Here is a 21,795-nt window from a genome sequence, read left to right as displayed (position 1 = left end):
TAGTTTTTCAAATCATAATTATTCCAAGATGGATTGATAAATATTTCTTACCAGTCTCATTACAGTTTCACAATCCAAAAATTGTTTTTGGTTTTCACATCACCATTTATGTTAGGACATTTTTGCTTTGGATGAGCAATGATCATGTTCAAATCGAAATTCAGTCTATTTCGAACGATAGAAAAAAATCGAATGTTACAAAAAAAATTCGGAAATCGAAATGAATGAGAATCCGTTCATATATGACATGATTTAAAAAAACCAAACAACAATTTTATAGTCTGTAAGTTATTGTTTTGTTTTCAAATTTCACCAACAAAAAAAAAAAAAAATTAACTTTTCGTGTATAAATTTGATTGAACAACATTATTATGTCATCATCCTCCTCGAAAAATCAATCTCCAAATGGGTGTGGCCAATCATCACTTTTGGACAATCATCGTGTCATCTCTCACCCTCACGGGAATAGTGGTGCAGGTCAACAATATTCGAGTGTGTGTGTGGATGGACATTCTCGGAGAGGGAGAGAGAGAAAAACAACAGCAGCAAAAAAAAAAACGTTCCATTTTCGTTCCAGAATTTCGTTTCGATTCCACATTTTTTTACCGGTTACTTTTGGGTGCTGGTTCTGATTCTGCATGGTGCTGCTCAATGAATTCTGTGATTTTTAATTAGAAAATTTTGCCCTTTTTGTTTTTGGACTTTGCAATAACATCAATCTGAAATTATCAACATCAACAACATCTGAATCAATATCTTAATCAATTCAAAATTATTCTGACATTGAAATTATATTTAGAAAAAATGATTGAAAATGAATTCATGACGTAAATCTGTAATTATTGAAAAATTTGTAAATAATCTTCATTCATTCACCATTCATTAATCATTGATTGCATCACCATCATCATCCTTATTTGGTTTCTGTTTTACATTCTTTTAAACGAAAAGATTGCAGCTAGAATTTCTTGTTTCTCTCTTTAAGTAAAAATGATTATCATTTAGGATTTTATTTTTTTCAAATTGAATCTTCAAATCAAAAAGTACATTCCATTCCTTTTTCAAAAAAAAATACTCAAAAAGACTTTTGCCTTCAGAAAATTATTATCTTAATTTTTGTTTGTTGAAACCAAAGATTATTTTTTCGAACAACAAAAAATGTTAACATTAACATCAAATAATGGTCTATTAGTGGCCATCGTTTCATCAATTGCTATTAATCGTATTAGTTTTATTCTAACAAATACAAAATTTATTTATCCAAAAAATGTTCAAGAATCAAATCAATCATATTATTATTGGCGTTATAGAAATTTTTTCATATCATTCATTCATGCATTTATAACCGGTGTTGGTTCACTTCTTTGGTAAGATAATGATGAAGAATGTTTTGCTTGATCTTTTGAAACATTTTTCTATTTTTTTCCAATAGTGTTTTATCGAATCCAATGCTTTTGACCGATGTAATCGATGCTGCTTCAGATTGGGGTTATCTTTTAACATCATTTTCATTGGGTAAACTCTTTGTTTGTTACTGTTTTGTTGATTAATTTCGTTTTCTGTTTGTTTCTAATAGGATATTTTATCTATGATACAATCGAAATGGCAGCCTTTATGAATAAAAAAGGAACAACTGAATTATTATTACATCATTTTTTAGTTATAGCCTGTTTTCTTAATACAGTTATCTATAAACGTTTTATTGGCTATAATATGTTAGCATTAATGATTGAAATTTCAAATATTTTTTTACATTTTCGTCAATTATTATTATTATCAAATTATTCAAAATTATCAAGCCTTTATCGTATTAATAGCGTTACAAATATCGGTATGTTATCTATTGATTTTTTGTTGTTGTCCCAAAAATTTTACAATTAACTAATTTTTTTTTGTTGTTGAAAATCTTTTAAAGTATTATTCGTATTTGTACGTGGTGCCTGTATGTTTGGCCTTTGGTATACATTAATAATATTTATTGATCGTTTACCATTTATAACAAAATTAACTGCAATCATTTCAATGATTGGTATATCTATTACAAGTATTATTCTATTTCGACGAATATGGAATTCAGATTTTGTTAGTATTGGAGAACAAAGATATCAACGACAACAACAACAACAACAACAACAACATCGACAACAACAACAACGAAAAAATTATCAAACACAAATCAATCAATATGATGATAATGATGATGAGGAAGATGATTTTAATTATGAAGGTTCATTGGAAAATATTGATCCAATAAAAACGATGAATTAGAAAAGAATCAACTGAAATTGATTAAATAAACGAAAATGGTTATTTTATTTACATTCATCATTATTATTATTATTATTATCATCATTCCCATATGAAAATAGAACAAAATCAAAAGAACAAATTCAAATTGATTCTCAACAAATAGATATTTAGTTTGTGTTTGTGTTTGTGTGTGTGTGTGACTCGATAAAAAAAAATCTTTACATTAAATTTTATCAGTATTTCATTAATTTGATTAATAAATAAATAAAACATTCATTCATTTTATAAATTTCGTTGTCGAAATCCAATGTTTTTTATTCTTTTTACCTTGTTTTTGTTTGGTTTCCAATGTTGTTGTTGTTGTTTACCATTATTATTATTATTATAGTGTATGATTTTTCGATAATTCAATAGTGGTACATTATTATTATTATAATTAACATCTTGTCTTGGATCATTATCATCAAATTCTAAATCAGTTTGTTCGGATGTTACAATAGTTTCTGGTTCATCATCATCATCATCACCGTTATTATTATTATTATTATTACCATTATCATTATTGCTTGGATCATTATATTGATTATCTAATGATGGATTTTCATGATCAATTTCATGAGAATCGGGTAATGGTGTTGAATTATCATCATTATCATTATTTTCATTTTCATTATTATTTCGATAATTTTCCGGTGGAGAATTATGATCATGGTTATTATGATGATGATTATGATGGTCATGGTTGTGATAATCATGATTATGATGGTCATGGTTGTGATGGTCATGATTGTGATGATCATGGTCATGATTATGATGATGATAATCTGGTGATCGATTTGATTGATAATCATCAAATGGATCACCAAATGATACCGATGCCGGTAAATATTGTGTTGATAGTGGTGGTGGTGGTGATGGTGGTGCAAGTGATGGTTGATAAAGATATGGATCACCCATAAATGAATGTGAATCAAAATCATTCGAAGATAATGGATAAAAATGATTCATACGAAATGATTGTGGATCATAAAATTCATTTTCATTCAATGGATTAGAAAAATCTGACCAACTCCATAATGATGGTGATGGTGATCTATTTATTGATTCTAAATCACCATTATTATGATGATCACCATTATGATCATTATAATCATCCAAATTCGTGTAAACAAATGGTAATGTATGATAAGGATATTGGCTTTTTTGTTTTGTTCTTGTTTTTCGATATCTGCTTGGTTGATAATACGGTTGTCGTTGTCGATGATACCGATAATCATCATTTTCACCATTGTCAACATTGGTGTATGGAACTGTTTGTTGCATTTCTGATGGATGATCATCAACATCATTATGTTTTGATTTTCTACGTTCACGATAATAAGTATGATAATGTGGATATGGTTTTGAATGATAATGAATTTCATCATCAAATTCTTTCATTGGTGAATGATCATTTATGTCCATTGACATTGTTGATGATAATGATTGTTGATTCGAAGGATGATTGATAAAATTCGATTGAATACTTTCTGATGATTTTAATTCATTTAATATTGGTTTCCAAAATGCAATATTTCTTTTGATTCGATGATGCTGTTGTAATTTTTGTGGAATTTTTTTCTCAATTACCGGTATTGGAATCGATTCATCACGATCATCATCATCATCGTCATCATCATCACGGTCATCATCTTCTTGATTTTCTGGATTTTCAGGATTTGATAAAGATGATGATGATGAATCGGATGGTGATTCATCTTCACCATCCGATTCATCACCACGTGGTTCATTTTTAGTTGCTGTTTTTGTATCAAATTGATTATCAAAATCATCACGTATATCTTCTGGATCTTGATCTGTTTCAGATTCTGATTCTGGTTCAGATTCTTGTTCTTTTTCATTTGTACTTGGTGATTCTGATGTTTCATTTGCATTACTATCACCATCATTTGGTTCATTATCCGATTGACTACTGTCAACGGGATTATCTTTTACATTGATTGAATCTTGATCATCTTTATCTTTATTATCATTTTCATCAATTTTTTCCAAATCATTTGCAGGTGATGATGATGATGATGATGATTCAGGTAATTCTTCAATATAATTTTGACTACCATCATTATTAATTTTTTCATTCGATTGAATTGATTTACGATGACGATTTAAATATTCAAATGGATCATATGGTAATGGATTATCATCATCTGGATGTTCGGTATCTTCTTCTTCTTCTTCTGGTTGTTCTTGTTGCTCATTTTGATCATCATTTTGATCATTATTATTTGGATCATAATTATCATCATCATCACCATTTGGATCATAATAATCATTATCATCATTATTTTCTTTATCATCACATTGTTCAATGTTCGAAGATGATAATGGTTCATTTGATTTTATCGATTTATTATTATCATCATGATTACCACGATTACCATTCGAAGATGATAAACAAGGTCGATTCGATTCGATTGGTTGTTGATTCGAAATTCGTTTTGAGTCTGCGCAATCATTATTTGGTCTATTATTATTATTATTTTCGAATTTTGACCAATCATTCGATAAATCGGATAACGTCGGTAAACCAAATGTTTGAAATTCATCCAATGAATATGTTGTTGGTGAAAATAATGGTAATGTTTGTGATAATAATGATAATGATGATGATGATTGTGGTGATGTCGGATAATTTAACATTGAAAATTCTGGCTGACCAGATAATAATGATAATGAATTTGGTGGTTCCAATGACAATGATAAATCGGGTAAAAATTGTTGTTGTTGCTGTTGTTGTAAATTTGTTGTTGTTGTCGGTGGTGATTGTTGTTGTTGTTGTTGTTGTTGTGGTTGATTAATTTGTATATCCAATTTATTATTATGATCGGATAATAAAAATTGTGGTCGCCAATTTGTATCAAATATATTCAATATTGATTCTGATTCGGTAAGATTATCATTTTTTTCAATTTTTTCTTGTTGTTGTTGTTGTTGTTGTTCATTTTGATTGTTATTGTTGTTATGATTCGAATGTTGATGATGAATATTATCGATATGTTTGATTGGATTTGACCAACATAGATTTAGATGTTGAAAAAATGTTATAAAAATAATAAAATATAATGGAAAAAATATATAGGAAAAAAACATTTTTGTAAACAATGATCAATATGTTTTATCTGAATGAATCGAATGTTTGTGTATTTGATGGATCAAAACTTCGATGATCTTCATTCAAGATCATTTAAGAAATATTGTGAATTTTGTCATCGGGAAAGCCAAAAAATTAAAATCAATTTCCATTTTCCTGTTCAGATAGAGTAAATTCAAGGATTGAAAAATCAACGAGAAAATGAGAGAAAGAAATTTGCTGAACAATTCCCGAGCCAGCGCACGGTAACATTACCGCGGTATTGTTCATTTTACAACCAAACACAAACGGGATTTCCTTGTTCATTTTGACAATGGTTTTTTGGTGTTTTTTTTCGGTGTAAAATTCAATCAATTTCAAAACAAAATTAAAAATTGAAATCAATTTTTTTTCAATTTCGAAACAAATTAAATTTTCTCAAATCGAATGTTTGAAAACACAATTGAAAAAAAATTGACAAAAACAAAAAACAAAACAAAAAAAAAAACTTGTTGATTCGCCAATTATCATCATCTATTGGTGCGATGGATCGATGGTTATTAACCGAATTGACATTTGATTTGAATTTATGTCATCGAATCGAAGAACAGGAAATCATTATTATTAAATAAAGTTTCTTTGATAAAAAATTTATACATGAAAAGTTGTTCATTTTGAGCATTCTTATTTGATAGCATCGTATAAACGATTCATGCATGTGATTTTTCTTTTTTCAATTTTCATTTCTTTGATTTTCATTTTTTTCTCTCATCAAAAATGAAGAATATTCCGATAGAAATATGGATGAAAATCATTTCATCCATAACAACAACAACAACAAAAAATGATTTATTAAAATTAAGATTGATCAATCATCAATGGAATGATATTATCCTAAGATTAATCAAACCAAATTTTGTTTATTTTCGTTTTATAACACCTGGATCGAAAAATTTTGAACAAAAATTAATAAAAATCGATGATAAACATGATGAAGATATTCACCTGAAAATATTTAAAAATTATTGGCAAAAATTCTATGAATTTAGTAAAGAATTTTCAATTGAACATTTATGTTTTGAAAATTTTGAACAACCAATCAATCGAAAATCATTATTATTCAATGATGGCGATGATGATGATAATAAAATCATTCGAAAACAATTCGAAGAAATTATTGAAAATCTTGAATCGATAAAATTTAAAAATTGTTTAAATTTTGAATTATTAAATTTTGGTTGGAATAATATTTGTAAATCGATTGAACATTTACAATTAATTAATTGTTTTCTGATTAATAATAATTTTCATTATAATTATTTTGATGAAAAAATCGATACAATCCGAATTACAACGCTTGATTTACGGGATAGTCGTTTGAATGATAAAATTTTCTTTCAAATAACCAAACATTTAACCAGATTAAAACGATTAAATTGTTCAAATACTCGAATGCGTTTTTATTTTCATCTAATACGACGATCATATCTGATGTTGACCACAATGAAAAATATTGATTTTCAACCAACGACCACATATGCATTTACATTTTGTTCAATTTTATATTATTTAAATCAAAATTCTTCATGTTGTTTAGAAGAAATTCAAATTGGACCATTATTAAATGTTGAAAATCTTATCGATTTAATCGGTTGTAAAGGTTCGGGAAATCTTCGTCGAATTCATTTATGGTTATATGAATTGGATTTTAATGAAAAACAAAAAAATATTGAAAAAAATTTTCAAAATTTTTCAAAAATTCAAATCGAATATCATTGTCTTCCATCAACAGATATTCGAATAAAAATTTGAAAAAAAAATACAAGAAATAATCGATACTGAACAATCGATTGTTTTGGAAACACACGTGTTTGATCGTAACAAGTTTTTATTTTTATTTTTTTAATTTTCAAGAAATATTTTCAACGATTAAAATGTTTTCCATTGAAGGAATATTACAAAAAGCATCGGATGATGAACTAAAAGCTCAACAATTAGTTAATGTTGATTCAAAACAAATTGATTTGACCTATGATTTGGCCCATTTGGCTGCATTCGATCCGAATTTATATCCAGATTTAAAAACACTCAAGTAAGTTTTGAAAACGATTTTACTATTGTGAAATTGAATTAATCAATTGAAACTTTTCAGATCAGAAAAACGTGAAGAATATCTAAAATCATTAACCCGAGATAATACCCAACTGATTATAAATCAAATTTGGAATTTAGAAACAAAACGTGTTGATAATATTATAACAGCAGTTTTGCCAAAACAAATTGTTTATAATCTACCACGTGCTAAACCAATTCCCAAACCAAAACCACCAACAAAATGGGAACAATTTGCTCGTTCAAAAGGTATAACGAAAAAGAAAAAAGAACGTATGGTTTGGGATACGGTTAGTAAACAATGGCGACCACGTTTTGGTTTTCATTCAATCGCACAACAAAAACAAGATAATGAATGGATGATCGAAGTACCGGATCAAGCTGATCCAAATGTTGATTATTTTGCTAAAAAATCCGAAGAACGAAATGAACGTGTTGCTAAAAATGAATTACAACGTTTACGGAATATTTCACGGAATTTAAAATTACGTTTACCCGGAACATCAGGTATTCTACCGAATTTGGATACAAACCAAACAAAAACTGAACAATTGATTCAGGCAAAAAATTTAACACAAAAATCTAATGCATCAATGGGAAAATTTTTCGATATTGATTCAACGAAACCGAAAAAACCAAAACGACAACAACAAAAACGTAAACGTAAAACAAATAACAACAACAAAAATAAAAATAAAAAGAAGAAAAAGAATTGAAAATTTTTTGATTTATTTTAAATAAAATAAAATAAAAATTGATTTTGAGGTACAGTCCAAATGAATAAAATTTGTAACGTGCAAAAGAAAAATTGATTTTTGATTTCTGATTTTTTTTTACCAAATAATTCTTTGAATTAAATTTCCTTCACCATAACGAAAAGTTTTAAAATGAAAAATGAAAAATGTAACCAAATTCAGCGTGGTTATCCAAATGAATTCGATTAATAAACGGGTTAGGATTGTTGATTTTTCATTACGATCAATATTGACGTGTAAACGCCAAAATATGAATGGTGTTAAAAAATAACGAAATTCAATTAAACGTTGTGGTATGATAACCACAGCTACCAATGAAAAGAATAAAATTTTTCTTAAAATTTCAAATGAATTTTGTAATGATTTTTTCGTATCATCCAATAATGCGATTGATGATGATAATGGCCAATTTAAACAGCTAAGATCCAAAAGATTCCACATTGAAACGGCTGTTATTAGATATAATGGTAATGATAGATAACGTGTTATTGGTAGATCTGAACGATACCAAAATCTTTTCCAAATATAAAAAATATAATGACGATTATCAGCTAATAAATATGGATGTTCATATGTAAATGATGGTGAAAGGCAATTAGCCAATAGAATTGCGATCAATAAAAACCATGATGGTTTAGAAATAAATTGTCGAAATATTTTAAGCAAATTATTTCGAGTTAAAATCAAAGGCCATCCAAATAGAAATACAAATGTTAAAAAATATGGTATCTGTGCCAGATGTAGTACAGCTTGATGAGCATTACGATCACCCAATACAATTCCTATGTTAGAAGATTTTTTTTTTTTTTTTTTTTGGTAAAAAAGTCAATGTTTTGACAGTTGATAATATATGAAATGAAACAAACCTTGATTGAAATAGATAAAAATAAGAAATACAAAACCATTTAGAATATAACCAAAACAATGCTGAAAAGTTTCAATAATCCAATCCAAAAGAAAACAGAATAAATAATAAGGATTCGAAAGTTGATGTTGATGTAATCGGAAACGCATTTTGATCGATCCAAATTCGAATAATAATTTTTTATAATCATAATATTGGCTATATGATTTGGCAAAAATCTGTATTTTGAGAGAGAAACAAACGGGTTAATCGAAGATTTGAAAATATGAAAAACAAACATACATTTATGGCCGTAATAGAAGCAAGAAAAAATATCCAAATAATATTTGTTTGACGAAACCAAAGCGAAATGAAACCGATTATGGATGCTTTGAAAATGTTTTTTTGATTTTGATGATAATAATACATGAGCACGGTGAAAAATATCGAACCAACATCAGTATAATAAAGAAATGTAAATAAAAACATTGGTGGCAGATGAATGGCGATCAAAGTGGATAATTTTGTTATTGTTTGATCAACATTACGTTCGACAATTGATTTTGATTTCGATGATAATAAATTTTGTTGAAAAATTTTATAAAATAAAATAAAATTTCCAAATGAAAATAATATGTTTACGAAACGAAGCAATGATAATGATTGACAGAATTCATTTGTAGTGGAAAATGGTGATAATGATAATAGTAAATCGATAGGTTTCAATATAAATGTTGCAATTAGATAAAGGCCAGGTGGTGTTGTTATTTTTTGATCCCACTAAAAAAAGTGTTAAGTAAAAGGTTTTTTACTTTAAAATGAAATTTTATTACGATATTTTACCTTTGTAAAATTTCCCTGACAATATGAAATTGTTTGACCACGATGAAATTGTTCATCAATAAATTCTTTCGGCTGAATTTGATTAAACCATAATGTTGATATGATTAAACATTCAAGGAAATAAAATCCAAATAAAAATTTCGGATTTTGTATGGTTATCAGGATTTTTTTAGTTATTTCATTATGATTCGCTAACCATATTTCAATGGCTGTTAGATGTTTTTCAATCATTGACATACTATCTTCTTCCTGTTGTTGTTGTTGTAGTTTTTCCGATAATGATGATTGATTTTTAGTTAAAGTTGATGCCTGAATGGTTGAATCAAGATCATCAATTTCGGTTTCGATTGTTGAATCCAGATCAACATCATCATCATCGAATGAATAATCTCCAGGATGAACTAATGATTTTTTCTTTGTTTTTGTTGTTGACATGGATAATCCTGATGGTGGATCGATAGGACTTTCATTCGAAATCATTATTGTCGGCACAATATTTGGTAATAATATTTGTCCAGTACGACGATCACGTCGACGATATAACCAATTTGATGGTGATGAATCACGAGAAAATTTACCCATTAATGAATGATGATTATATGATGGTATTGTTGTTGTTGGTGTTGATGATAAATAACGACAATGATCAGGACAATGAACAGAATCAGGTGTTTGTGATCGTGATAATGATTGACGATATGATGATGATGTTGTTGTTGTTGAAAATCTTGATGATGATTGATGATCCATTGATTTGATTTTAGCACGAAGTAAATGACATTGTGAACAATTACTTTGAGCTAATTTTTCTGGTGTTAATGAACGACGATTCGCCGTTGCCGTTGTTGTCGACATTGATGACTTTTCATTCGATGGATTTGACATTTTTAATTCGTAGTTTCTTAATCTTCAAGAAAATTCAGCTCAGCATTATTTATCATCGAAGAATTTTCTTGTGGCGAAACAAAATTCTTGCAAAATTCTTGCCAACATGAACAAACATGTGTTTGTTGTTGACAACACACGAATTGTTTTATCTCCCTTCCCATTTTGTTCATTGTCTTCTCACTCTAGTAGATGGCGCTAGTTTTTCCCCTCGAAAAACATTCGAATTTTTCGAATGTTCGAAAAATGTTCGCAAAAAAATCGCCAATCGACAAATTCGGTGATTTATGGCCACCATTATCATTTGCGGGGAAAAATTCAATTTTTGTTTTTTGTTTTTTTTTTGTTTTTTGTTTTTTTTTTTTTGTTTTTTGTTTTTTTGGATAATAATTGATTTGAATTTGCGAGAAAAATGTAAGTATGTAAAGTGTTTTTTGAATGCCATTTTGATTTTAATTCCTGAAAATTCATAGTTTTTTTTTCTTCTTCTTCTTCCTTTTTTCATTGATTCTGTGAATTCATTCATTCAAGTAATGTTCTATTATCATGAACAATAATCAATGATGATGATGATGATGATTTTTGATTTGTCTTGTTATTTTTACCACGATGATCATGGTGATCATTGTTCGAACGATAATCAATCATAATACTGGCAATAAAATCCGAACTGACATTGAAACAATGTTTTATATTCATATAACGTAATTTTGTCGTTGTCGTTGTTTTAACATTATCGTTCATCTTCATCGCTGTTGTCGTTGTTATTAAAATCTTATTATTTTTTATCGGCAATCTTAATCGTACAATCGATATCGGTATTTGCATCAAACTTTGTTGTTAAATTGAAATGAAAAGAAAATAATCCAAATTAATGAAGAAAAAACAAGTAAGAAAATGTTTTTTTTCGCTTTAAAATAAGAAAAATGATGCGAAATGTTTTTTCTGTTTTTTTTGTAGATGGATTCATCAACGAAATTGGGCAAAAAACAACATCGTTTTTTTCGAATCGAAATGATACAAAGTGAAACATCATCAATTAATGTTGTTTTTTCGTATTTGCTTCAACGAAAAACGAACGAAAAATTGTTTAAAATTTACATTTAATTACAAGTATCATCATCATCATCTGATATGGCGAAATATCGACAATTTATTGGTGGTGATGTGTGTGTTCAATGTGTTCAAATGTTTCAATGTCGAAACACGAAATATTCATTTGAAAAATGAAAGCTAAGAAAATGAAATAAATAATCTTTACATTATGGGGAATCGAATCGAATCGAATCAAATCGAATGTTTCGAGAAAAAAAAAACATTCGAAACAAAAACATTCGAAAAAAACTGATTACCATTACCATCACCACCATCACCACCACCACCAATATTTGATATTGGAGAAAATTTATTGAATTTAAATTCAACGAAGAAAGATGAAAATGAAAAGAACATCTTAAGGAAAATCAACAACAACAACAACCATTAATGATGATGATGATGATGATGATCACATTTGCCTTGATTTGAAAAAAATATGTAAAAAAATTTGATTTTTTTTCTTCTTTTCTGATGAAACGAAACGATTCTGTGTTTCAAACATCAACAAAGACTTTTTTATTGTTCCGAAAATTGCTGTTGGAAAACCCAAACGTTGGTCGATTTGAATTTCAATGAAATGAAATGAAATGAAATGAATGATCACCTATAGGTGGAAGGATGTGTGCGTGTTAATGATGATTTTTTATGCAAATTTTTTGTTTCATTCATTCTTGAATTTTCATTGAATTTTTCATTGAAAATTCTTCTTTTTCCCCCTTTCAAGTTTAATCGATTTTAATCATGCATTTTAAAACTTTTTTAAATTTAAAAAAATTTTAAATTTTTGAAAAAAATGTATCATCATTGACAACAGCGAAAATGTCATGATCGAATTGACAATCAAGGGGCATAATCGTCACTTGTTTGTTTTTTTGTTCTTGAAACAAAAACAAACAAGAAAATTAAAAACCAATCATCCATGTCATTGATTGGATTTAAAATTGAAAAAAAAATCTTCTTCATCACATCCTTGATCCATTGATTATCCAAACGTGTTAAATAGTGAAACAAACAAAAAACAAAAACAAAATTAATTTTTTTTAAAAAGAAAAATCAAGGGCCCATTCAATTCATTGGATGACAATATTGTTCAGCTGTTTTTTTTTGGTTTCCAATCAAGGCCAAGGATGTTTGTGCAAGTGTCATTCGGTGTTAAAAATTCATTTAAAAAATCAATAAACAACGTTTTGTTTTTGTTTTTTTGAATATCGATGACATCACCATTTGCGTGTTGTTGTTGTTGTTGTTTTCAATGGAAATAATGCATAATAAATCATCATAAACAACAACAACAACAACAAAATTTACAAACAATTGTGGTCCTTCATTGAATTTTGTTGTTGTTTGTTTCAATATCTTGTTACAAGTAAAATTAATGATTGAAAAACTTTCATCTGTTCTGTTCTTTATCATCTTTATTCAAAAGTCAACATCAATTTGGATTCCTATTTGACTGTTGACATTTACACGCGTTTGACAACATTAATATGATCATGTTAGACATGGATAATCACATCAAAAAATCCTGAAAACATTTTTTTTGGCTGTTTGTTGAAATTAACACTTATTTTCTTTGGAAATAATTGTTAATTCTTAACAGGAATGTTTATGATCTCAGTTAATCTCTTCAGCTTACGCTGTCACTAGATTAGATTTTTGCTTTTGTTGTTTTTTTTTGTCTATAGAGCTTGACCATTTAGTATCTTATAATAATCATTTTTTTCGGATGGACAGGATTTATATAAGATTTATCGTGGAAAATGGAATAAATTCTTTTCGGAGTCAAGCTTGATGAAAATTGTTTTTTTTTCAATGCGGATTTTTTCAATGAAACAACAAAAGCATGCAAAAGTCAGGAAAAAAGTAAAATTGAAATATGAAAAATATCAAACAAACAAACATACCCAGCAATACCATAATCGGTTATACGATAACAACATTGTAAATTAATCCATTGTAATTGTTTTAATAATTTTCCAATCATAATTAATAATTTATCATCAATTGAATATATAAATGATAATGATAATTTACGAATTTGTTGAAAATTTGTAAATATTTTCAATAATCGGGTATTGGTTATATTCCAACAATGATCCAAGTAAATATTTTCCAATATTGTTGTTGTTGTCATCGATTTTAAACAACAACAACAACAACAAATTAATCGATCGCCAATAGGTATAATTTGTTGTTGTTGTTGTTGTTGTTGTTCATGTTTGTTGTTGTTGTTGTTGTTTTTCATAATTATCAAATTAAAATTGAATATTTTTGCCATCAATGTTTCATCATCAAGCCAATATTGATAGGAAAAATTTAATGTTAATTTATACCTTGTTTGTAACGAAGGATTAATTGATGGGAAAATTTCTTTATGAACATCATCTTCGTTGGCATCTTGACTATTATCATCTTCTTCATTATCATCATTGTTGGTCGCTGTTGTAATTTGTAAAAAATCAATTATTTTTTCACGTCGTTTTAAATATAAAAAAATTAATTGATAAAATTTTTGATTTATAAATCTTTTTGTAAATAATTTATCAATTGGAATTTTATCGAAAATTTTTTCTCGAATTAATTCATTTTGTAATATTGTTTCAATAGACATTGTTTGTTGTCGGTTGGTTGTTGTTATCTTTGTCGCTAATTCTGCAAGTAAAAACAAACAAACTAATATAATAACCGATTCTTTGGACAGGTTTTTATACATAAATCCAGGTAAGTAGTGTGTGTGTTAATGATTTGGACAGTTTTTTCTATAGTCCATGTATTTGCTTTATGATGCTTAACATTTTTTTTTCTTCTTCTGCATATCATTCTCATAATCCATTGGCTACGGTTGCAAAAGAATTTCAACAAGGAATTAGTTGTTTTTTGCTTGTTTGTGTTTGTTTCTGTTGTTATTAATCATCACAGAATATTCTTCTGCTATCCAACTGGAAGTTTGAAAAAAGAAATATGAATATTCATCTTCTTTGTTAAACACCGGTAATTTGTTCCAAAAAATTACCTTTTTATTTGTTACAATTTATTAATTTATTAACATCATTACCACCACCATCATTATTATTATAAACCGAAATTTTCCATTATTCATTTTTTTGCTTGTTTTTTATTTACCTGAATGATAATCCTATGTTTTTTTTGAATGATTTCAATGATTTTTTTCTGTTTGTTTGCTTTTTATTTACAATGACGCAAAACAAGATCATCATCCAAATGAGATTATTATTAATAACAACAGAAAACAGAAGCATATCAGATATTAATCATTGAGTTAATTTCAGTACAAACAAAAATGATTTATGAAATTTTAAAGCAATCAAAAATCAAAAATCAAATTCAAACGATTTCATTCTTCGACATTGCTTTTTCCTGTACTTTTTGTTTTCATTTTAAAATCACCGTTCAAAAACAAAACAAAAAACAAAAATGCACCCGTCGATTTTCCATTTTTAATTTTTAAATTAATCCACCTTGAATTTTGTTTAATTAATTTTTGATTTTTTCTGTTGAAAAGAAAATCGGATTATTTCATCCAGAAAACAAAATCATTTTTTTTAATCATGACAAATTCAAATCAAAATGAAAACCTTGAAAATTTGTAACAAGAATTGAAAAAAAGTTTAATTTATAATGATCATCATCATCATCATTGATTTTGTTTTTTTTACGTTTGTAAAATAATTCCAATTAAATTAAAAGTTTTTTTTCCTGTCTTAAATAATTCTCTCTCTCTCTCTCTCTCTCTCTCTCTCTCATTTGAATATTCATCAGGAAAATAATATTCTAATATGGCACACGCAACAAGGGAAAAAATATGGAATTGTGATTCGTGATGAACATCTTATCCGGCTGACATTCATTCATTCAATCTCTCTCTCTCTCTCTCTCTCTCTCTCTTTCTCTCTCTCTCTCCGGAAGAGTTATCATTTTTTTCTTGAAAATTAAAATCTTTCTTTATTCAAAAAATTTTCAAATCAGTGATGTACTTCATCAGCCAAAAATCATTGCCATTAAAAAAAAACTTGGGAACATTTAAAACAATCATAATGAAAATTTTTTTGGCCGGAACATTATTTTAATTTTTTTCAAGGTTTTTTCATATTGTTTTTTCGTTGACTCGAAGAATTAACTAAGTGAAAAAAAGCCATTTTTCACTTAAATCTTTTAACCCTTTTATCGCCAACAACAAAAAAAAACATGATCATCAATTTCATTCGTCAATTTCATTTGATTATTAATCCACAAAAAAAAAAGAAGATCTATTAATAAATCTTGAAACAGAAGAAAAAAATGATGAAATTTTCATCATGATAAATTCTATGATGAAATCTGTTTTCTATTTTCGCATCTTTTTTTTCCTTCACTTTCCATTTCTTTCTCTGTCTTTCGCTTACGTGAATAAATGGTATAATGTTTTGTTTTTTTCCCACCATGAAAATGGATTCATTAGCATCATGTAAGATCTGATCTTATGGCCACTTTTTCTTTTTCCCCATTACTTATCATGGACATTTTGGATATAAAAAAAATACAAACGAAGACTATAATGTGGAATGGTCAATGGTGATGTATGATGATGATGATGATAAAGTGAGAAAATGTTTTTTTTTTTTGATCAAATTAAACTTGAAATAAAAAGAAGATGAAAAGCTTTATGTTGTTGTTGTTTTTACAACATTATCATCAACATTGCAAAGTGAATCTTCTTGTTGGATTTTTTGTTGTTTTATTGTTTTAAGATCTTTTTTTTATTTCTTTGTACTGGATTTTTCCACTGCCAAAAAAGATATATGTTTCCCTCTTCAGAACATTATTTTCCTACTGAATGAATCAATGATTGAAAATTGAAATCAGGATTTTTGTTAAGAAGAAGATCTTAGCAAAAAGAAGCAAAAAAACATCCTTGTTGTTGAAAGATCCTGCAAAAATATTTAATATTTAAATTTTGTTTTTTTTTTCCATAAAAATTTGAATTCAAATCAATGGAAAAATTCATATATTGATTCTTGTGTATTCAATAATGATCACATTGAATGGATTAATAATATGAAACTATAACGCGAAAACCATGCTTGAAATCATCTGCTGTATTTAAATTAATGATTTTCAATAAATTAACAAGCCGGAATGATGACCATGAATTGTCGATCGATAGATGGATGGATGGAACACACGCATCTTTTTTTTTCTCGATCGACGGAATCATTATCATACTTTTTTCCAAGCAAAAATTAAATTGCAGCAGCCGCATCAATAAAAAAAAAAATATAGGATGGGTCAATGTTGATGATCGCATCTTGTGGAAACGAAATAATGCTGTTTGATAATGAAGGGCGTTCATTTATTTTCAATTTAACTTTTTTTGGGGAAAAAAAAGGAAGAAGATTCACTATTTTTCTCTTTCTGAATCGATTGATTTTCCATAAGCTTTTGGAAGAAAACAACAAAAAAAAAAAGTGAAGAAGTGTGAATTAATGAAATGAAAAAGAAAATCTGTTGCAACTAAATGAACGAAAATCGAAGATTGATTGAAGATTTTTTTGTTTCCAGTTTCCAATATAAAAAGCCAATTGATTAAAAATTTGTTTTGGATTTTTGTTCTCTTCTTTCTGTCTCTTGTTTGTGTTTTGTTTAAGCTCGGGCAGCGCGAGCTTTGAATAATTTTTTCTTCAAAAAATCGCATCAATTTTGTTCCGTTTTTTTTCACCTGGTTGAGTGTGATTTTTTGAAATTTGTTTTCTGCGATATCCCAACAACAACAAAAAATGTTCCCTAAGGTAAATGAAAAGTGAAATAAGAAAAAATTGACGGAAAAATTTTTCTGGAAATGTGATTCATTCTTTTGCTTTTTTCTTTACTTTTGTTGAAAAATTTTTCCGGAATCATAGCCAAAAGTGATTACAATATTCAACATTCTGTTGGTGGTGGTGGCAAAATTTTCCAATGCAGATGATAATAATAATCAATGGAAACGTGATGATGATCAATGGTGGAAATCATATGAAATTACGTAAGTTTTTTTGAATGAAAGAAATCAATATTTAACGAGAAAAAATATGAATTTTGAATCAAATTTTTTGTTTTTTGTTTTGTTTTTCGATATAGACGAAATGAACGACAAGCATTTCAACAACAAGAAGGACAAATTGTACAATTAAATCAATTTGATGATCAAGATGAAGAACATACTTTGGCTGAAGTGGTTGATGATAAACAACGACCACAATTTATTTCAATACCAACCGGTCGTATACAACAACCATCACAAACACCAACGTTTGGTCAACGTATTAGTAGTGGTGGTCAACCAATATCTTCATTTACAACACAAACTAGACCTAGTCCAGCAGTTCCGCTTCCTGGTCCTGTGCGTCCATCATCATTAGGAAATCAAGATGGTGGTATTCTTTTGGTTGCTGTAAATGAAAATGATGAACAGCAATCAAATATACCAGCACCAGCTCCACGCCCAGTTCAGCCATCTGGTCCATCATTTGGATCTTTGCCAAGTCCAGGATTACCAGCACCAGCTCCAAGACCAGTTCAACCATCTGGACCATCTTCCTTCGGAACATTACCGGCACCAGCACCACGCCCAGTTCAACCATCCGGACAATCTTCCTTCGGAACGTTGCCAGCACCAGCCCCAAGACCAGTTCAGCCATCTGAACCATCTTCTTTCGGAACATTGCCGGCACCAGCTCCACGTCCTGCTCAACCATCCGGTCCATCTTCTTTCGGAACATTACCGGCACCAGCACCACGCCCAGTTCAACCATCCGGACAATCTTCCTTCGGAACGTTGCCAGGACCAGCCCCAAGACCAGTTCAGCCTTCTGGACCATCTTCTTTCGGAACATTACCGGCACCAGCTCCACGCCCAGCCCAGCCATCCGGACAATCTTCTTTTGGAACATTGCCAGCACCAGCTCCTCGACCAGTTCAGCCATCCGGTCCATCTTCTTTCGGAACATTGCCAGCACCAGCACCACGCCCAGTTCAACCATCCGGACAATCTACTTTTGGAACATTGCCAGCACCAGCCCCAAGACCAGTTCAGCCATCCGCACCATCTTCTTTTGGAAGGTTGCCAGCGCCAGCTCCAAGACCAGTTCAACCAACCGGATCATCTTCTTCCGGAACTTTAACGCGCCCAGCCGTATTTCCATCACAAACATTAACTCGCACACAAGCTCAATTCAATATCGAACAACAAAAAGATATCATTGATGAAGAAGAGAGCCCTATTCTTCTAATCCAGCCAGCTGGTCCATCATCTTTTGGAACATTGCCAGCACCAGCTTCACTACCAGCTCAGCCATCGAGACCATCATTTGGTGCTTTGCCAAGCCCAGGATTACCAGCACCAGCTCCACGCCCAGTTCAACCATCAGGACCATCATCTTTTGGAACATTACCGGCACCAGCCCCAAGACCAGTTCAGCCATCTGGACCATCTTCTTTCGGAACATTACCGGCACCACGCCCAGTTCAACCATCAGGACCATCATCTTTTGGAACATTACCGGCACCAAGACCAGTTCAACCATCAGGACAATCTTCTTTTGGAACATTACCGGCACCAAGACCAGTTCAACCATCAGGACCATCATCTTTCGGAACATTGCCAGCACCAGCTCCAAGACCAGTTCAACCATCCGGACAATCTTCTTTTGGAACATTGCCAGCACCAGCACCACGCCCAGTTCAACCATCAGGACCATCATCTTTTGGAACATTACCGGCACCAGCCCCAAGACCAGTTCAGCCATCCGGTCCATCTTCTTTCGGAACATTGCCAGCACCAGCCCCAAGACCAGTTCAGCCATCTGGACCATCTTCTTTCGGAACATTACCGGCACCAGCCCCAAGACCAGTTCAGCCATCTGGACCATCTTCTTTCGGAACATTGCCAGCACCAGCCCCAAGACCAGCTCAACCATCTGGTCAATCATCTTTCGGAACATTGCCAGCACCAGCACCACGCCCAGCTCAGCCATCCGGACCATCTTCTTTCGGAACATTGCCAGCACCAGCTCCACGCCCAGCTCAGCCATCCGGACCATCTTCTTTCGGAACATTGCCAGCACCAGCTCCAAGACCAGTTCAGCCTTCCGGTCCATCATCTTTTGGAACATTACCGGCACCAAGACCAGTTCAACCATCCGGACAATCTTCTTTTGGAACATTACCGGCACCAAGACCAGTTCAACCATCAGGACCATCATCTTTTGGAACATTACCGGCACCAGCCCCAAGACCAGTTCAGCCATCTGGACCATCTTCTTTCGGAACATTGCCAGCACCAGCTCCACGCCCAGCTCAGCCATCCGGACCATCTTCTTTCGGAACATTGCCAGCACCAGCACCACGCCCAGTTCAACCATCAGGACCATCATCTTTTGGAACTGTTTCTGAGAAATCACGATTTACAGGAGGCGTTAAAGGTCGAATAACTGGACCAAGCACTCTAACACGTCCAAGTTCTTTTGGAACCTTGCCAGCACCAGCTCCAAGACCAGTTCAACCATCAGGACCATCATCTTTCGGAACGTTGCCTGCACCAGCACCAAGACCAGTTCAGCCATCTGGACCATCATCTTTTGGAACATTACCGGCACCAAGACCAGTTCAACCATCTGGACCATCATCTTTCGGAACATTGCCAGCACCAGCTCCAAGACCAGTTCAACCATCCGGACAATCTTCTTTTGGAACATTACCGGCACCAGCCCCAAGACCAGCTCAACCATCTGGTCCATCATCTTTCGGAACATTGCCAGCACCAGCACCACGCCCAGCTCAGCCATCCGGACCATCTTCTTTCGGAACATTGCCAGCACCAGCTCCAAGACCAGTTCAGCCTTCCGGTCCATCATCTTTTGGAACATTACCTGCACCAGCTCCAAGACCAATTCAACCATCTGGACCATCTTCTTTCGGAACATTACCGGCACCAAGACCAGTTCAACCATCTGGACCATCATCTTTCGGAACATTGCCAGCACCAGCTCCAAGACCAGTTCAACCATCCGGACAATCTTCTTTTGGAACATTACCGGCACCAGCCCCAAGACCAGCTCAACCATCTGGTCCATCATCTTTCGGAACATTGCCAGCACCAGCACCACGCCCAGCTCAGCCATCCGGACCATCTTTCGGAACATTGCCAGCACCAGCTCCAAGACCAGTTCAGCCTTCCGGTCCATCATCTTTTGGAACATTACCGGCACCAAGACCAGTTCAACCATCCGGACAATCTTCTTTTGGAACATTACCGGCACCAAGACCAGTTCAACCATCAGGACCATCTTCTTTCGGAACATTACCGGCACCAGCTCCACGCCCAGCTCAGCCATCCGGTCCATCTTCTTTCGGAACATTGCCAGCACCAGCCCCAAGACCAATTCAACCAGCTAGACCTTCTTCGATTGGATCTCAATCAATACCTGCACAACCTTTATCATTACCCACATTACCATTATCTTCTGGTGAAGATTATGGTGTAAAAGGTGGTAGTAGTAAAACTAAAGGACGTGGATTTAATCCAAATTATCCTCGATTTAATCCAAGACAAAATCGTGAAATAACTCAATCTGCTTAATCCACACACACACACACAAACACCCTACTTTCTTCTCTCATTCCAATTCGATTTTATTATTCAATTTTTTTGTTTCTGGTAGGAATGTGGAATTTTCTTGTCAACTTTTCTAAAAAAAAATCAATTTTGAATTTTGTGTAATTTCCCGCCATTTTTTTTGTTGACTGCCGAACAATTTTTCTATTCAAAGTGTGTGGAAAAATGTTCACCACAACCTTTACCGCTTTTTTCTGTTTTTTTTTCCTTTTCTTGAATAATTAAAAAA

At 31.2% G+C, this 21,795-nt stretch overlaps 6 protein-coding genes and 1 long non-coding RNA gene across 8 annotated transcripts; 5 read left to right on the top strand and 2 right to left on the bottom strand.

Moving 5' to 3' along the window:
• The first annotated feature begins 348 nt into the window (after positions 1-348).
• Positions 349-2,539, top strand: LOC113797774 (TLC domain-containing protein 2-like). The gene is made up of 4 exons (XM_027348212.2): positions 349-1,367; positions 1,433-1,515; positions 1,577-1,831; positions 1,916-2,539. Exons 1-4 carry the CDS (start codon positions 1,159-1,161, stop codon positions 2,266-2,268), a joined length of 900 nt encoding a protein of 299 aa, XP_027204013.2. The 5' UTR covers positions 349-1,158; the 3' UTR covers positions 2,269-2,539.
• LOC142645638 (uncharacterized) lies at positions 1,904-6,522 on the bottom strand. The gene is made up of 2 exons (XM_075822349.1): positions 6,386-6,522; positions 1,904-6,320 (listed from the first exon to the last, which is right to left on the bottom strand). The coding sequence occupies exon 2, from the start codon at positions 5,398-5,400 to the stop codon at positions 2,533-2,535; it is 2,868 nt and encodes a 955-aa protein (XP_075678464.1). The 5' UTR covers positions 5,401-6,320; positions 6,386-6,522; the 3' UTR covers positions 1,904-2,532.
• Positions 6,112-7,221, top strand: LOC142645640 (uncharacterized). The gene has a single exon (XM_075822359.1). It carries the CDS (start codon positions 6,158-6,160, stop codon positions 7,190-7,192), a length of 1,035 nt encoding a protein of 344 aa, XP_075678474.1. The 5' UTR covers positions 6,112-6,157; the 3' UTR covers positions 7,193-7,221.
• Positions 7,222-7,232: 11 nt separating this feature from the next.
• LOC113797759 (ribosome biogenesis regulatory protein homolog) lies at positions 7,233-8,300 on the top strand. The gene is made up of 2 exons (XM_075822362.1): positions 7,233-7,472; positions 7,533-8,300. The coding sequence occupies exons 1-2, from the start codon at positions 7,315-7,317 to the stop codon at positions 8,206-8,208; spliced, it is 834 nt and encodes a 277-aa protein (XP_075678477.1). The 5' UTR covers positions 7,233-7,314; the 3' UTR covers positions 8,209-8,300.
• Positions 8,199-10,972, bottom strand: Alg10 (alpha-1,2-glucosyltransferase Alg10). Its single transcript, XM_027348184.2, has 4 exons — positions 9,935-10,972; positions 9,395-9,871; positions 9,114-9,330; positions 8,199-9,029 (listed from the first exon to the last, which is right to left on the bottom strand). Exons 1-4 carry the CDS (start codon positions 10,817-10,819, stop codon positions 8,326-8,328), a joined length of 2,283 nt encoding a protein of 760 aa, XP_027203985.2. The 5' UTR covers positions 10,820-10,972; the 3' UTR covers positions 8,199-8,325.
• A 33-nt stretch (positions 10,973-11,005) lies between these two features.
• On the top strand, positions 11,006-13,092 carry LOC142645643 (uncharacterized). 2 transcript variants are annotated; one of them, XR_012846727.1, is made up of 3 exons: positions 11,006-11,233; positions 11,351-11,708; positions 11,780-13,092. It is a non-coding gene; the product is annotated as an uncharacterized LOC142645643 (long non-coding RNA). The 2 variants fall into 2 exon arrangements; XR_012846726.1 differs by having other exon boundaries at positions 11,006-11,237.
• A 4,437-nt stretch (positions 13,093-17,529) lies between these two features.
• LOC113797744 (uncharacterized) lies at positions 17,530-21,552 on the top strand. Its single transcript, XM_027348170.2, has 3 exons — positions 17,530-17,703; positions 17,815-17,936; positions 18,032-21,552. Exons 1-3 carry the CDS (start codon positions 17,692-17,694, stop codon positions 21,528-21,530), a joined length of 3,633 nt encoding a protein of 1,210 aa, XP_027203971.2. The 5' UTR covers positions 17,530-17,691; the 3' UTR covers positions 21,531-21,552.
• Positions 21,553-21,795: the final 243 nt, after the last annotated feature.

This window comes from Dermatophagoides pteronyssinus, unplaced genomic scaffold, assembly GCF_027571235.1.
Source record: "Dermatophagoides pteronyssinus isolate colony J.1.1.1.1 unplaced genomic scaffold, Derpt_VIB-CSIC_2022.12 sq0016, whole genome shotgun sequence".
In the NCBI taxonomy this organism is placed as follows: Eukaryota; Metazoa; Arthropoda; class Arachnida; order Sarcoptiformes; family Pyroglyphidae; genus Dermatophagoides; species Dermatophagoides pteronyssinus.
This window is presented reverse-complemented; position numbering and strand designations above follow the sequence as displayed.

Bases quoted from the DNA above. Each gene is read 5' to 3' on its own strand.
- LOC142645638 (XM_075822349.1), bottom strand. From the start codon at position 5,400: ATGTTTTTTTCCTATATATTTTTTCCATTATATTTTATTATTTTTATA.
- LOC113797774 (XM_027348212.2), top strand. From the start codon at position 1,159: ATGTTAACATTAACATCAAATAATGGTCTATTAGTGGCCATCGTTTCA. The intron at 1,368-1,432 runs GTAAGATAATGA...TTTTTCCAATAG, and splicing joins GGTGTTGGTTCACTTCTTTG to TGTTTTATCGAATCCAATGC. The intron at 1,516-1,576 runs GTAAACTCTTTG...TGTTTCTAATAG, and splicing joins TTTAACATCATTTTCATTGG to GATATTTTATCTATGATACA.
- LOC142645640 (XM_075822359.1), top strand. From the start codon at position 6,158: ATGAAGAATATTCCGATAGAAATATGGATGAAAATCATTTCATCCATA.
- Alg10 (XM_027348184.2), bottom strand. From the start codon at position 10,819: ATGTCAAATCCATCGAATGAAAAGTCATCAATGTCGACAACAACGGCA. The intron at 9,872-9,934 runs GTAAAATATCGT...CACTTTTTTTAG, and splicing joins GTCAGGGAAATTTTACAAAG to TGGGATCAAAAAATAACAAC. The intron at 9,331-9,394 runs GTATGTTTGTTT...CTCAAAATACAG, and splicing joins CTTCTATTACGGCCATAAAT to ATTTTTGCCAAATCATATAG.
- LOC113797759 (XM_075822362.1), top strand. From the start codon at position 7,315: ATGTTTTCCATTGAAGGAATATTACAAAAAGCATCGGATGATGAACTA. The intron at 7,473-7,532 runs GTAAGTTTTGAA...GAAACTTTTCAG, and splicing joins CCAGATTTAAAAACACTCAA to ATCAGAAAAACGTGAAGAAT.
- LOC113797744 (XM_027348170.2), top strand. The intron at 17,937-18,031 runs GTAAGTTTTTTT...TTTTCGATATAG, and splicing joins TGGAAATCATATGAAATTAC to ACGAAATGAACGACAAGCAT.